The sequence below is a fragment of the Typopeltis vanoorti genome, chromosome 3, assembly GCF_054136105.1.
Source record: "Typopeltis vanoorti isolate ZY-2024b chromosome 3, IOZ_Tvanoo_1.0, whole genome shotgun sequence".
In the NCBI taxonomy this organism is placed as follows: Eukaryota; Metazoa; Arthropoda; class Arachnida; order Uropygi; family Thelyphonidae; genus Typopeltis; species Typopeltis vanoorti.
In genome coordinates this window covers 152,552,526-152,570,248 of record NC_143551.1, presented here as the reverse complement: position 1 = coordinate 152,570,248, position 17,723 = coordinate 152,552,526, and the positions used below count along the sequence as shown (strand labels likewise).

General features: G+C 35.8%; 1 protein-coding gene across 2 annotated transcripts in view; it reads left to right on the top strand.

Annotated features, from left to right (window-relative positions):
* Positions 1–17,723, top strand: part of LOC150108663 (nuclear factor 1 A-type-like) — a 299,832-nt gene that overhangs the window by 58,498 nt on the left and 223,611 nt on the right. For both annotated transcript variants that reach the window (XM_090416139.1, XM_090416138.1), the window contains exon 3: positions 16,395–16,550. In XM_090416139.1, coding sequence (XP_090272265.1) covers positions 16,395–16,550 — 156 coding nt within the window. The remainder of the gene's footprint in view (positions 1–16,394; positions 16,551–17,723) is intronic.

Sequence of the window (17,723 nt, the reverse complement as noted above, 5' to 3'; positions counted from 1 at the left end):
TTATTTCTTTTCATAAATATGTGATTCAACATCGAAAAAATTACAATTTTGAAATGGTTTAAAGTTTAGGTTTTTTTCCAGAAAATTGTATTAAATTTCTTGGGTGCATCTTATACATAGGAGTGTCTTATACACCGGAAAATACGGTAGTTTACATAATGAGACTAATGATAATGGGACTAGATTGATCAATTTTACTTCTTCAAGAAATATGGTTATTGGTAGTAGAATGTTTAATCATAAAGGTATTTGTAAAATGACCTGGAAGTCTCCTAATGGTGCCATCTCTAACCAAATTGATCATCTTTTAATTGATACAAGACCCCTATCCAATTTGATGGATTTTAGAACCTACAGAGGAGCAAATACTGATTCTGATCACTATTGATTATATCAAATTCTGATTTGATTGTTGATAGAAAATTCTGATCACTATTGATTATATACGGTCAAAAAAAACACCGTGCAACACTACATATGCCCATCCATAGGAAAGATGATGTAATGATATGTTCTAACTATAGAGGAATTAATTTACTTTGTACAACTTATAAAATTTTCTCTAACATTCTATTTAAGAGACTTTATCCCTATGTAGAATATCTAATGCAAGGAATATGGGTTCCATGCTAGAAAGTTTAATAAGGAAAGATTGAAGGAATTTGGAGTTAAAGCCAAATATGGGTTATCAAATCACTGAAAACCTGATTGGTCTAACCATTGGTGAGAGTGTTAATGAGGCTTGGGTTGTTCTTAGGGATACTATGTCTGCTGTATTAGGAAAAGTCAGTAGGTTAAGTATAACCATTGGTTTGATGCAGAATGTGAACGTGAGACTATATTAAAAAATGAAAAATGAGACATACAAACAAATGCAGCAAAGGAACCACACTTGTAAAGCTGTGGAGGAATATCGTTTGTCTCGAAAAGAAGAAAAAAGAGTGCATAAAAATAGAAAGAAGAAATACTGTGAGGATGAACTCCAGGAATTGGAACATCTTAGAAGTGTGAAGTAGATCTTTCTATCAAAAGTTAAATAGTAGCCAGAAAGATTTCCAGCCTGGAACAATGTTATGTAGGGATAAGGAGAGTATAATTTTGAGTGGTAATGAAATGATACTAGGAAGATGGTAGAGCATTTTGATGAATTATTGAATCCAAATATATCTGGTCAATTAGATGAGAGCCAAGATCTAGAAGAACTTGAACCAGTACCAACAGATGCAGAAGTGGGGACAGCTATTAAAAAACTTAAGAACAATAAAGTTCCAGGAACAGATAGGATACAAGCAGAATTAATTAAAAGTGCAGGTACAGAATACTTTAAGAAGCTGTGTCAACTTATCAAAAAAAATTAATTAATGAAACAATTCCAGACAAATGGAATCTTAGCGTCATATGCCCCATCCATAGGAAAGATGATGTAACGATATGTTCTAACTATAGAGGAATTAATTTACTTTGTACAACTTATAAAATTTTCTCTAACATTCTATTTAAGAGACTTTATCCCTATGTAGAGAATGTTATTTGTGATTATCATTGTGGATTTCATCAAGGAAGATCTACAAATGATTAGATTTTTAATATATGCCAATTACTTGAAAAATGTAATGAATTTGTAATTGAAACACACCACCTTTTCATTGATTTTAGAGCAGCATATGATAGTATAGATAGATCGAACTTATTTATTGCAATGGAGGAACTACAGATGCCACGAAAACTTATTGCTTTAGTTAAAGCTACAATGAAACATACTCGTTGTCAGATCAAAATTCAGAACATTTTGTCTGATCCAATAATATATATAAAAAATGGTGTTCGACAAGGGGATGGCTTAGCTTGCTTACTGTTTAACATAGCACTTGAAAAGGTTTTCGGAGATGCTGGCATTAATACAAGGGGAACTAATTTTTTCAAATCAGTATAAATTATGGCATATGCAGATGATATTATAGGAAGGGCACGAAAAGCAATGGAAGAAACTTTCATCGGTTTAGAAAAAGAAGATGAATTTGCAGATTAACTAAGAAAAAACAAAGTATATGCCAGTAACTAGAAAGATTTCTGATAATATCCTTTTAAAATTGAAATTGGTTCCTATAAATTTGAAATTGTACATAGTTTTATATACCTTGGATCAGAAGTTAATTGTAAAAATGATATCAGTACTGAGATTCAGAGATGTATTCTTTCTTCAAATAGATGCTTCTGTGGAGTTAGGAAACACCTAAAGTCACATCTGATCTCAAGAAAAACACAGATGATAATAATATGCAAAGTACTCGTAAGACCCTTTCTTTTAATGTTGCACGGTGATCAGCATTCATATTAGAAATTATGGACTTTACAATCGTGTTATAAATCACTCTTAATTTTACAAATTAAAAGATCACATGATCAAATCATTGTTTCTCTAGCTTACTATATGTAATATAACTTGGCTTGTCCTGTATATTTGTATATGCTCCAGATAATGATCTTAATATGGAATATGTCTGGTGTCGAGGCTAGCTGGTGAAAGGACGTACTGTCGGAGAGCGCCTGAAAGATTTGTGATTTTTGTTGATTTATTAATATTTTGTTAGATTTAATTGTGTAATTTTAGTATATTATTGTAGTTTTATAGTGTAGTCAGTGTACTAAAGTGTTTTATAACATAATCTATGTCGGGAAGTCGCCGCTAGAGGGATTCGTAGTGTGTAGTGTTCGTGAAAGCTCCTGATAAGATAAGTGTTATTTTCAGTTGTCATTGATAAATTTACTTTGATATTGCGTAGTTTTGTTTGCCTTGCATATCTTAGTGCGTCTGTTTGTGTGTTTTTGGTGTTTATAATTTATAATTTGATAAAATATGTTACTAGTAAGTAAGGCTCCAGTACGAAGGAAAATGGCGGCCAGTAATGATGGTTCGCCATCTTCTTTCAAGAACGGTAATATAAAGGAGATGATTCAGTGTACTATCTGCGAAATGTACGCTTTGCGGAGTGCGGTCAGAGTGTAGTTAGATGATAATAAAGGAGTGAATGTGTGTAGAAAATGTAGGGAGAATGAGGAATTGAAGTGTATTTCGGATCATGAGTGTGATATTTTTGTTAAACTTCAGAATGAAGAAAATAGGGATATGACAAGAAACGGCGAGGTTGTACCAAAGAATTGTGAGAGTGTGAATGTAGAAAGTGTGAATGATAGTATTAATGGTTTTATAGAGAATAAAAAAGATGAGATAGATGCAACGAGTGAGATCGCGTTGTTGAATGGTGCGATACAAAGGGCAAAACAGCAGCTAGAGCGTATGAGCAAAAGTCAACTGAATGAACCAGCCAATAATAAAAAGTATGACAGGAAAATAGGCGTATGAGTGTGAACATGAACAAAATGAAGGATAAGTGCTGTATGGAGACTTGTTAGTAGAGGATTTGACAAAATCGTACCAACCTGGTGTGACCATAAAGGATGTAACTGAGTCTGTTAGAGAGCAAAAGGAAAGGGTGAAAGAAATGATTGTTGTGGCAGGTACGAATGATTTGAAAGGAGATAAAATGGAAATGATAGAAGACCTGAATGAATTGTTTGAGGTAGCAAAAGAAAAGAGTGAGAGAGTTAGAATGATTAGTCTTTTGCCACGGTATGACAGTGAAATGTTTAAAAGGAGGGCCATAATTGCGAATGACTTTATGCATGGGTTATGTATGACGAGTGGTGTGGAATTTGTGGATGTGTGGAGTGAGTTCTATGGGCGAAAGGATCTATATAAGATGGATGGCTTGCATTTGAATGGTTACGGTGTATGGAGACTTGAGAAAGTGGAGAAAGTGTTGCTGAATGTAGTGGATGTGCAAATTCAGGGAATTTGTACATCCACTACACAATACAGGGAAACTAGATTTATTAAGGGGGGGGGGTAGATATACAGTCCTTAGGAAGGCAGTTGAATGTATGAATGAATATAATATGCCCAAGCGAATAAGGACAACAAATCAGAGTGGGATAGTTAATATAAGGCATCAAGGTAGGGTTGTGGCTAATGGGGGTCTTAAATTCATGTACACTAATGCTAGGAGTATTAGGAACAAGAAGGAAGAGTTTTTGGCCATGGTTGGCACTTCCAGACCACAGGTTATTGGTATTAGTGAAACATGGCTGACTGTAGATGATATAGCTAGTGGGATTGAATGTGATGGGTATAGTGTGTTCAGGAATGACAGGGAGAATAAAATGTGGGGAGGAGTATTGTTGATGATAGCTGATGAGCTCCAGCCAAGGAGAATAGAAGTTGAATTGCAGGATAGAGAAAAGAGCACATTTGAGGCCATTTGGTGTGAGATTGTGGCTAGCAGAACTAAATATACAATTGGGTGCTGCTATAGACCAGGTGATGGAAAAGATGGTGTAGATAGTATGCATAAGCAAATAGAAGAAATGAGTGGAAGGAGGGTGATTATTATGGGAGATTTCAACTATGGTCGCATTGATTGGAGTGAGGAGAGGACACACGGGAGGAAGAAATTGGATTTTATGCGGTTATTAAGGGATAACTATCTGCGACAGCATGTAATGGAAAATACTAGGGGTTAGAGAGTGCTTGACCTAGTAATTACATCTGAGGATTTGGCTGTAACAAATATGACCACATTGCCACCAATCGGTGAGAGTGATCATTGGGTCTTGACTTGGGAGGTGGCTGGAGGTGTGGAATTTTCAATTAAGACAGGGTACATGTGGAATTATCAGGCTGGAAAGTATGACAAGCTTAGGAGTTTGATTGGTTCAGTGCCATGGCATGTACAAATGCAAAGACTAGAAGTTGATAGTGCATGGGAGGCAGTTAAGAAGTGTTTGCATGAAGCAATGGCTGACTGTATACCTAGAGTCTGAATAATAAATCAAGTAGGGGTTAAATGGATGAATAACACCATTAAGCTTGAGCTGCAAAAAAAGAAACAACTATGGAATGAATTTAAGGAGAAAGGTGACCGGCAGGCACATGAACGGTATAAAGCACAGGCCAGAAGGGTAACGAGTGTGGTAAGAAAAGCAAAAAAGGATTACGAAACAACATTGGCCATGCAGGCTAAAGAGAATCCTAAACAGCTTTTTTAGATATGTAGCAAGTAAAAGGAAAAATGTACATGGCCGAATGATTTTAAAGAATGCCGATGGTAGGGAGGTAACTGAATCAGTTGATATAGTTGAGTTACTGAGTGAGCACTTTGCAAGAATATATCATCCAGGTGGTGACATTGCAGAAACGAATGTACCAGTAGATTATATGGTATATATATGGGATTGGATGGTATACCAGCTCGTGTTGTACGAGAAGCAGCTAAAGAACTGTCAGTACCCTTGACCATTTTGTTTAATTTGAGTCTCGGGTCTGGGTTAGTCCCGAGGAGGTGGAAAGAGGGGAAAATAGTTCCACTGCATAAACGTGGTTCCAAGACTGCTGTTGTAAATTACCGACCGATTAGCATATCAGGAATCATTGTCAAGGTCTTAGAGAAATTAGTCAAGAAAAGAATACAGGATTGGATAGATGAAAATGGGATATTGTGTGGGGGACAACATGGCTTTGTGAAGGGTAGATCATGCCTCAGTAACTTGCTCATTCTATAACACAGTGACGGCTGAACTGGATAGGGGTAATGGGTTTACAGTGATACTATTGGACCTTGCCAAAGCCTTTGACTGGATACCACTTAGAACCCTAATCAGTAAACTGGAACAGATCGGGATAGATATAGGGTTGGTGAGATGGATAGGAGGGTGGTTGAAGGAGAGATACCAGAGAGTGGTTTATTCAGGAGTGGAGTCTAAAAGACGGCTTGTGACTAGTGGTGTGCCGCAGGGACCACTGTTCTTGGACCACTGCTTTTCAATTTGTTCATCAATAATATAGGAAAGGATTTGAGAGGAAGTGTTCACTTGTTTGCTGATGATGCAAAGTTTACAGGATGATTTGGATAGTTTGGAGGACTGGGATAGGAAAAATGGATGTCAATTTAATGTGGCAAAGTGTAAGGTTATGCACTTTGGGGTGAAAAGAATAGCAGCAGTATATCGCATTGCTGGAACCATACTCCAGGAGATTAATGAGGCCAGTGATTTGGGAGTGTTGGTGGATAGGGAATTGAAGTTTATGGGACACATTACAAAAGTGACTAAATCAGCTCATCAAATCACTTGGCTTCTGAAAAATACTTTAACATGCAGAGACAAACAAGTTGTTGTTCCTCTGTATCGAGCCTTGATAAGACCCCATCTGGACTACATGATGGGGAGGAAGTGGAGAGGATCCAGAGATGAGTGACCAAGATGATAGAAGGTCTGTGGAATGAACCTTATGAGAATAGGTTGAAGATTTGTGGGTTGCAGAGATTGGACGATAGACGAAGGAGGGGTGATATGATTGAGACATTCAAATTACTGAAGGGTTTTTATAAGATTGATCCAGAAGATATTTTTGAAAATATGACTGGTGGTGGGAGGACTAGGGGTCATGCATGGAAGCTGGCAAGAGCGTCGTTGACAAGGGTGTTAGAGCTAGGTTTTTTTACTTGGAGAGTGGTGAATGAGTGGAATAAGCTTCCAGAGTCTGTTGTGGGTGCTACGACAGTAAATGAGTTCAAGGCAAGGTATGGTAGATGCTGTGTGAAGGTCGAATAGTTGTTCTTGACATGATGTTAGGGCCTCCCTCGATGAGTCTGTCGACTCCTTGGAGTTGCCCAGAATAATAATAATAATAATATGAAGATCGAAACTTTGGGAAATTAAAAGAGTTATTTATAACGCAGTTGTAAAGTCAATTTCTAATATGAATGCTGATCACCGTGCAACACTAAAAGAAAGGATTATGATAATTCATGGATATTCGACCCACAAGCGATGCAATCAATATGGTAAGCTGAAGATTCATGTTTCTGGTTTGATGAATCGACTGGCTTTTTTAAAATGGTGTAGGGACAGCAATATCATTCCGAATTGCATCAAACTAAAGAAAAAATTCACCTCAACGAAGGCGCAATGAATATACCACCGCATGGAGAAAGCGCTACTCAGAGAGCTGATCAAGGCTACTAGAAAGAACTTAGCTGTTACTCAAAATCAGCAACAAAATGAAAAATCGGAACTTTCAAGCTACTTAAACACAGATATCTGGATGATCCTGGAAAAGATTACGGACAACACGGTGAACCGTATCCTTCAAACAAAGAAAGAAAACCTAATTTCCACATTTCATAGACTGAAAGATCGACAAAACTAATGGCCATATTCAAATTTCTCCACGATAAATGATAACAACCAACCAGAAGCAAGAAACAGCAGAAGCCACCAATTGCCTGCAGTTAACGGTAAAGTAGTGAACATATCCAACTATGCTTTAAACAAAGATGAACTCTTGGTACTTAAAAAAGGTCTAAATTTTGCCATAGCACCCAGATCAATAAACAAACTGGAATTTGTATGTAATATTGAAAAAGACATCCCAAATAACATACCAGACAAAATACGTTTAGAAACTGCCAACATTTTAAATCATAACAAAACAATAACAAGCAACTTAACAAAACACAAACTAACAGTGGTAAAATCAATAAAATCAAATCCAAATATCGTAATAACTAGAGCCAATAAAGGAAGTGCCACCATTATTTTAAACCGAACCACTTATTTAGAAAAAAATGAATCTGCTAGTCTCGGACAATAATACATACCAACTCATTAACTACAACCCAACCAATAGAATAAAAAAAGAAAACAGAGAAACTACTTAAGTCAATTACCACATGTCCCGAAAATACGGTCAAAAAAACTATTTCCGCACTACACTCATTCCAGAAAAGAATTTACGAGCTACCAAAAATACACAAAGAAAACACACCACTTCGGGATAGATAGCCCGAATTATCACTTAGCCAAGAAATTAGCAGCAACACTCAAGGAGTTGGTAGGTCATTCCCCCCCCCCCCTCCTATAGCAGAAACACACAACACTTCATAATCATTATCAACGACATTACATTAGAAAAAGACGATTTATTAGTCAGTTTTGACATCTCTGCCCTCTTTACAATTGTGTCAATCATTGACACAATCCTTCTTTTACAGAACAAATTCCCTCAAGATATCACGGTGCTCTTTGTGTATGTATTACGTTCAGGTTATTTTGTATGGCAAAACACTTTCTACCTACAAAAAGAAGGCACAGCCATAGGCTTGCCGTTATCCCCCCCCCCCAGTGCTATCTTTTATATGGAACATTTTGAGCAACATGCTTTAGATTCTTCTCCTTTAAAACCCAAAGTCTGGCTTAGATATGTTGACGATGTTTTTGTGATCTGGTCCAATGGCTGCCAGACGCTATACACATTCCTTAGCCACCTAAACAAGCAACACAAACGCATACGGTTCACAATTGAGATTGAAAAACAGAACACAGTTCTGTTTCTAGATACACTTGTCACACGTCTTCCTTCCAGCAATCTTTCCTTCACTGTTTACCGGAAACCAACACATACTGGCCAAATATATACACATAAACTTCTACCACTACCCAACACAAAAACTAGGTGTCATTAATACTCTAAAAAACAGGGTTGTGAAGATCTGCTCAAGTGAACATGCACTGAAAGACAAATTTAAAGTTATCAGCAATACTTTTCAAAAAATGGGTACAGCCAAAACACTATTAACAAAATTCTCTACAAGATCTCAATAAAAATCAAGGACAAACCAGACTACAATAAAACTATAACCATTCCTTACATTAAAGGGACATCAGATAAAATAAACAGAATACTACAAAAATACAACTTCAAAGGCACCTTTAAACCTCCTGCAAAATTAAAAAGCTTACTCAACTCATTCAAAGACCCACTCCCTCTGCTGGCCCACCCTGGAGTATACCGTATTTATTGCACCTGTAACATACCATATGTAGGGGAAACAGGACGCACAATTCCCATTAGACAAAAAGAACATAAACGACACATTAAATATAATTATGGTGAAGCTGGCCTTTCTGATCATGCCCTGAACACCTTACATAGAATTGACCGGAAAAGCACTAGTTGTCTCCATCACACCAAAATATGGTATGATGCAAATTTAAGGAAGCCTGTGAGATTATTATCAACCACCCCAATCTCAACAATAATGATGGTTTAAAAATCCCTAACATATGGAAGGCACATATTCGACCCACGGAACCTTCCTCTCTAATAGTAACTATAAACAGGACTGTAGTTAATCCAGGATCCTAAATCAAAAATAACAATTGTAATGCTAAAAATAGGACATCATTGTTACTGAAAGAAAACTATCTATAAGAAAGAATGTTTATTCATGTTATCATAAATAGAATTTAGCTTGATGTAGTTTCTAAATAATTTAATTAATTTTTTTTTTTTTTCACTAGAGGTCATGCCAGTAGAATAACCTAAAACAATCAAATCATTGTTTCTCTAGCTTACTGTATGTAATGTAACTCAGCTTGTCCTGTATATTTGTATATGCTCCAGATGATGATCTTAATATGAAGATCGAAACGTCGGGAAATTAAGAGTTATTTATAACACGATTGTAAAGTCCATAATTTCTAATATGAATACTTGTAAGACCAGTGTTAACTTATTCCTCTGAAAACTGGGTATTATCAATGGCAGATGAAAGATTGCTAGGACTGTTTGAAAGAAGAGTTCTCAGATATATTTTTGAGCAAGAGAATGGTGTGTGTGTGTGGGGGGGGAGATATAACCATGAACTATACAGATTATTTAATGAGCCAGACATTATTAAGTACATAAAAATAAATAGATTAAGTTGGGCTGGACACATTATACACATGGATAGTACTAGAATAGTTAAGATGTTTAATGCTAAGATGGAGTGATGCAAGATATTAAGATTTTAGCAGTCAAAAATTGGAGAAGTTTGGCATTGAATAAGGAATGCTGGCAGAAGTTTCTGAAGAATGCCAAGGCTTACATAGGGCTGATGAGCCAATGATGATGGTGATTCAACGGCCATGAGCCCCTTTTACGGGGAGGTACGGCACCACCTCAATCCCCCCTATTTTTTTATCCGGGCTCAGGACCAGCATAGCTGACAATTCAGACCTATGACTGGAGGGATTGTCTTAAGTATTCCTGACTGTATCCGTGTATGTTCAAAGGGCTGGTTTGCCTGTTTGCAGGATGAAAAACCCCAGATAAACTGGGGAAAAACCCCTGCTGTCCATGCCCAAGACAGGCTAGCTTGGCTATGGCTGAGGAAGATCCTTAAGCTCATGTCATCGGCGGGAATCGAACCTAGGGCACTCCTTCCCCAGGCATATGATTACGAAGCACATAGCCACTAGGCTAACCACGCGTACATGATGGTGATGATGATAGAAAAAGAAAATAACAGTAGCCTGCCTTTTTTAGATAGTGTAATGACACATCTTTCCAGTAGTGTCTTTTCTTTCTCATTTTACAGAAAACTTACACACACACACACACACACAGGTCGTATACATACATGCATTCCCTATCCCCTCAGCAATATGGTGTCGTTAAAGCCCTTGTTAATAAAGCTTCTCAACATATAAATTACAGTAATGCCATTACTATTTACTATATCCAGACCTTTAAAGAAATATAATCTCGGCATTGCTTGCTTTCAAACCAAATCTGATGCTCATCATCATCATCAAATTCCTGCCATGTACCCTCAAGGGGTGTACAGGATATGACAGTACTACTTGAAAAAATTACATCATTACTAACTTCCTATCTACAATTTTCCTCCAAATCAGTCTGTTACTTGTCAAGACTCCAACATTATCAGATCTTATATTTCTATCGTCTAAAGCACTTTGTACTGTATCAATCCACTTATATCTTTGTCTTCCTCTGGGTCGTTTTCCTGCCAACCTGGCAGAGAACACTTGTTTTGCTAATCTTTCCTCTCTCATTCTATTTAAATGACCATACCACCTGAGATTAGCTCTGCCAATGCATTCCTGGATGCTGACAATGTCAAGTTCTTTCCTAATATCCTCATTTTTAATATGATATTGCCATTGATGCCATCTGTTCACGCCTCTAATCTTTCTCAGGACTCTCATATCTGCGGTCTCTAGTCTTTAGTCAAGTGTTTTACTTCTGACCCAGCTCTCAGATCCATAAGCTAAAACTGGTTTCAACACTGTCTTGTATACAGCTAATTTAGTGTTCCGACTAATTTCTCTCTTATTTCATATGAATTTATTCAATTGACTTCCCACCATACCAGCTTTGCTGATTCTGTTGTCTATTTCTATATTTAATTTACCATCTTCAGTAAAAATTGTGCCTAAGTAGCTGAAATGTTTTACTTGTTCCACAGGTTCTCCATTCACAACACAGTTGACATTTTCAATGATTCTGGTATATTTTCATTGTCTTTGTCTTTTTATTGCTGACCTTCATACCATATCTATTACAACAGCAATTCAATTTAGTCAGAGAATCTTGCAGACTTGTAGCGGATTTATTTAGAAGTATAACATCAACCGCATAAAGCAAAGAGCTGACATTAACATCTCCAATTTTGATATCAGGTTTAATACCACTTTCCTTCATAATGTGATCCATATAGATAATGAATAACAGAGGGGATAATGTACATCCTTGTCTCACACCAGATTTAACATTAAACCATCTTCCTGTACTTCCTTCAATTCTAACTGCTGACTTACAACTCAAATAAAGACTAAGTATTGCTTGATATAATGCCCCATTGACACCATATAACTGCAGCGTATTGAATAGCTTCTCTCTTGGCACCTTGTCATATGCCTTTTCCAAATCGACAAAACTTAAATACAGATCTTTGTTATATTCCCATGCTTTCTCGACTATTTGTCGTAAAGTGAAGATCTGATCCTGACAGCCTCTATTTGGCCTGAATCTAGCTTGTTCTTCACCAAGCTTTTCTTCCACAATTCTTCTCAACCGTTTCTCAAGTATACTTGCATAGATCTTGCCAGGAACACTCAGTAGGGAAATACCTCTGTAATTCTCACATTCAGTTTTATTTCCCTTTTTATATATGGGTACTATGAGAGCTCTACTCCAATCATCGGGAATTTGTCCCTCTGTCCAGGCTTTCTGAACTATGCAGTGCAGCCACTGCAAGACTTTTATACCACCATACTTCAGCATTTCTGGTCGAATATCATCTACTCCTGCTGCCTTTCCACATTTCAAGCCTTTGATGGCTTTTTCTACTTCAAGTATGGATATGTATTCCTGACTGCATGCCTGGTCAGTGTTTTTTATCACTGTGCTGTCATCACTGCTTGTTCATTTAGCAGTTTTTCAAAGTAATTACTCCATACTTCAAGGATATCTTTTTCTCCTGTTTTCATGTCACCTTTATCATCTCTAACACCTTTTACAGCACTCTTTCCTCCATTCCTAAGCTTCTTCAACAACCTCCAGAATATTTTGCCACCTTCTTGATATTTATTTTCTATATTCTTGCCAAAGTCCTCCCATGACTTTTGTTTAGCTAGTTTTACACACTGTTTAGCTTTCTTACATTTGTCTCTGTATTCTGTAAGAGTAAAAGCTGACTTTTTTGCTAGGAACTTTTGATATGCTTTCTTCTTTTCCTTCACTGCCTCTTTAACTTTCTGTGTGCACCAGGGAGTTCTGATTTTTTTATCCTTGCACACAACCTCACCACATGCCTCTCTGGCAGAATCAATCAATGTTTTCTTCAGTTTGCCACTGAATCTCCAAGGTTTGATTCCTGTTCTCAAACTCTTTCATTTTCTTTTCAATAATCTTTGTGTATTTTAGTCTGCAGTTCACATCTGAGAGCTGCTCAACTTTTATTCGCTTTAAACCTTTCTTACATGTTATTCTTTTCAATATGAAATTTAATTTTATCCTGCTCAAGACTAAATAGTGATCACTTCCAATTTCAAATCCTCTGTACACTCTGGTGTCCTGCAGCAGGGAGAAAACATCACTATAAACAATAACATAGTCGATGTGACTTTTCTTATTTCTTGCCTCTTCTCTCCTTGTGAATTTGTGCACATTTTTATGTTGGAACATGGTGTTAGTAATAACCAGTCCATGTCCTGAGCAGAAATCCAACAGATATTTGCCATTATTATTAGCTTGGCTCTTTTCTCCAAATTTTCCCAAAATATTTTTGTATGTCTCACAATCATTTCCTACTCTGCTATTTAGATCTCCAACAAGGACCAACTTTTCCTTTTTCATTGTGTCAGTCGCTTTTTCTAGAGTGTCAAAAAATTTCTCCACTTCTATCTTAGTAGAACCTTCTGTGGGACCATAGGCACAAATAAGTCTCATTGTCCAGTTCCCCATTCTCATATTTGCCCACATTACTCTACTTGAGACTGACTGCCATTCAAGAAGATTAGCCTCGTATTTTGTGTTGAATACTATGGCTACTCCTTCTTTTCCTTGATTGTCATTGCCTGAATATAACATTTTGTATTTATTGCTCAGAAAGATCTCACCAGTTTTGGTCTTTTTTGTTTCAGTCACCCCTATTATGTCGATCTGGTACTTATCTAATTCCTCAGCTAGCTCCATTTCTTTGCCATTCAGGCTTCTTACATTGATAGTACCGATCTTTAACTCTGGTGATGTTGAGTTGGGGTTTGTTTTCAGATTTGTTCCAGTAGCTGACTTTTCGCTGTTCGCCCTGGTTCCCTGGCGAAAACAACGGGGACCTTGTTTAACCGGGGCATCACCCGGTTAAACAAGGTTAAACAAATAAAAAATGATGGTACAACATGACAAAATTTCAAATCTGATGCTTGCTGCACTTATCCATTCCCCCCCCCCCCCCATTTGTTTCAGGTGTTTACAGATTCCTTGTTCTCGCAACTTATCATATTATGGTCAAACTGAGAGATCTGCCTCGGTGAACACAAGAAATACATCTGCCACCACAACAGCGATCAGTCAGGTCTAGCTGACAGTCAAATTGAAAAAACTACTATGCTTCACCACATTAATTACAGACTTCTTGAAAGATTTTTTGGAATCAGCAGAAAATTTAAAAACCAGCCTAATCTAAATAAATATAATTGAGTTAAACTTCCCAAGATTTGGAAAAGTCATTCTTATTGTCAGTTAGTCTCCTGTCCAACAGCTGAGGCTAACTGACAGCATACACAGAGGGCACCCCCTCATAAGACTTTAGGCTTTTAGTGTGACTTCTGCCAGTTATTGTTTTCTGTGTGTTTTTTTACAATTTCAATATTGCATCCTTGATGATGTTTCTGTGACAGAGACAAAATATAGGAACTATTAAATTAAAGTTGCCAAGAAATATTCTTGGTTTAATTCTTTATCCCAGTGTAAGCAAACAATTTTTGCACATGAAGTAACTTCACGACTGGGCTGCTTGTATATATATAGGCTAATGACTTCACATTAATTGCCTTAATGCCATAATGCTATGCATTATGGGAAGGCCACTACCCAGACCAGTTTCGATTTTAGTTGAAGTCTCATCAGTGGGAGCCATACCCAGAGGAGATACCAAGGTTGAAGTAATGGAGAAATCATATATTTCCCTTATACAAGTAGTCAAAAGGTCTCACACTTTATTATTAAAATACTCTGGATTAGGGATAATGTTTTTCTTCACTTAGTTATACTATAAATTAAAAATGCCAAGAAATTATATTGTTCGTTTAATCCTTTATCCAAGTGCAAACAAACAATGTTTGCATGTGAAGTATCTTCATGACTGGGCTACTTGTATATAGAGGCTAATGACTTCATATTAATTGCTTTAGTATTCCATAATGCAAAGCACACTCTTTCGGATGTGTATAATACCATGCATTATGGAAAGGACTACTACTACCCAGACTGGTTTCGACCTTTAAGTTATAGTATAACCAATGAAAAAACTTTTAATAGGAACTACTAACTTGTGTTTAATTATTTTTATCTGCTGTATTCATTCCATTAAGCCAAATTGTAAGATATAGAGATGTTTTAGACGAGTCTTAAGAGTTTGATACTAGGTGAATACATAAATTCTGCTGTAGGTTGATCTTGAACATGGCATTTAAGAATACAGTTTAAATAACTTAATAAGTTCCAATTTTAACATTGAAAAAAAAAAAAAAAAAATTGTGGACAAACAAATAGACATCAAATATCTGAAGAAATCACACTCTTTATATTTAAAGAAGCTATCCCAAAGATGCTAGTAGGTAAAATAACCTAGGAGTTTCCATTTTGTTTTCCTTGAATGTTATTTCTTGAAACTTTGCTCTTAAATTTTATTAAAGTCTATATATACAGGAGATATGTCTTAAAGTGGTATTCAGAGAGAATCATGTTATGATTTCATTCTGCAAAAGTAAATATTATGTTCATGGAATAATTTATTTTCACTTGAAAATATGAATAAAATATGAGAACTTATTTACTCCTTTATTGTTGAATAAAGGAGTAAATAAGTGCCGCTGTTGTGGCAGGAATCATAGTGTTTGGACATTCAGGATGTTCAGCATTGTGAATTAATATTGAAGTTTTATCAAAAATAAGAGATTCCCACTGGCTGTGTGTGAGTGATGATGATGTATGTTATTTGGGGGAAGTGGTGTCTTTTTATATGATTTTTTGCATATTTTAATACTTTTTTTTTCTTTCTGTTGTTAGGAAATATAAATTATAGTCATAAAATATACTACGGCAAGGAAGGCAATGGGAAACCACCTTGCTCATAATCATCTCTCTTCCTAGTATGGTAACTACCCCCACCAGCCGTATGGCTGAGGGAATAGAATAGGACCATGTAGTGAGCAGTTGAACAGCCTTTCATGCATGAAATTACCATTAAAAATTGAAAAACCTTATACCCACACCTTTTGATTTTTATTTTGTTGTGTACTCTATTTTAAATTACTGTTATTCTGATACAAAATTAAAATATTGGCTTTTTTTTTATTTCAAAGGAATTGAAATTTCTGTAGATCCACTCTATTTCCTATAGTCACTCCTATAATACTTATAACCACAAATACATGGAAGCATTTTCTGCATGTTTATGGCATAAGTTGGATTCAGATGGAACATTTAGAAGTAGTATCCAGTGTCTTACCACTGAGATGTGGGCAACTCACCTATTTTGTTTGTGATTTGTATTGCTGATAGTAGTAGATGTAAGTAAAGGTTTGTTTTGGGAGATTGTCGCATCTATCTTAGTCAACAGATGAAACTTTTTTTTCTTATTAAAATAACTCGCATTTCCCTTTTCACAAGAAGCTAATTGTAATTGAATTTCTGAAATTGACTTCAAACAAGAGTTATTTTGTTTAAATTAAAAATCTCATTTATTCTTTCACTTCCTCTACAGGATGAATTCCATCCATTCATTGAGGCTCTCTTGCCTCATGTGAAGGCTTTTTCCTATACTTGGTTTAACTTACAGGCAGCAAAACGGAGGCATCTCAAAAAGCACGAGAAGCGAATGAGTTTAGAAGAAGAAAAGAAATGCAAAGAAGAATTGCAAGTAAATTATTTTATACATTTAACTTATTAAATATATATTTGCATATTACATATTAGAACAAGGAATATATTTTTAAAAAAATGTAAATATAAGTACATTTAGTTTCAGAAATTCTAGTCATGTTATGAATTGAACTTTCTTGTCTTAATATCTATGCAAAAGTGAGTAATGAAGAACAGAGATTTTGAAATTAATTTATATCATCAAAATGACACAAAAGTGTCATTTTGATGATAACTACAGTTAACTAAGTGATCAAAAGTTTGATCACTTAGTTAACTGAATGTATAGTTACATAGTGCAATTCCAGGAGTCAACATACTATTCTATTCAAGGATAAGGTAAACTGATATTATTAGGCAAGATGACCTTGAAAGAAATGCACATATTCTGAAATACCATTCCCTACACTATTATTGTAATGATGACTTTAATGTCTTCAGATTCAGCATCATATAATGCATCAGCTATTCCTATCTCTATATCTCTTCATTCTATACTGTAGGATAAAAACAAGTTGGCTGCAATGGTGCATATGGATGTGGGAGTGGTCTGCAGATATGAGATTACCAATTTGGTTTCAGAAGAAATAGAAGCTATACTAACTCTTCCGTTGATCATAGAAAAAAACACTTAGAATAAACACACTTGTCCTTATAGCATTCATAACTTTTGATAACATTGACTGGGATATCATGGTGAAGCACTCGAAAATCTAAAGATGGATTATGATGACAGAAAAATCATTTATCAATTATATAAAAATCAAACCACAGTTATAGAAAAATAAGGGAAAGAAGCTAAAATAAGAAAGATAAGGATGAGGATTTCACTATTTTTTAATATCTACGTAAAAGAGGCTATTAAAGAATTCAAAGAAAAAAGTCATTAGTGGAATATAGATTTTTTCTTTGAATTCTTTGCAGACAGTGTTGCATTAATAGCAGAAAATGAAAGAGAACTACAAGAATCACTTGCAGAGTTATTTGATTTCCTAGATAGGTAATTACATGCACTAATTTTTTCCCTTCTAGCAAGATATTTATAATTCGCTCTATATTCCTGGTACATTTTATTGCTGTTGTTTGTTTCTCGTTGATTTTTATCTTTCATTTAGAAGTTTAATCAACTCTCTAGTCCAATCTTATTTAGACTGCCTGCCATTCAAGAAGA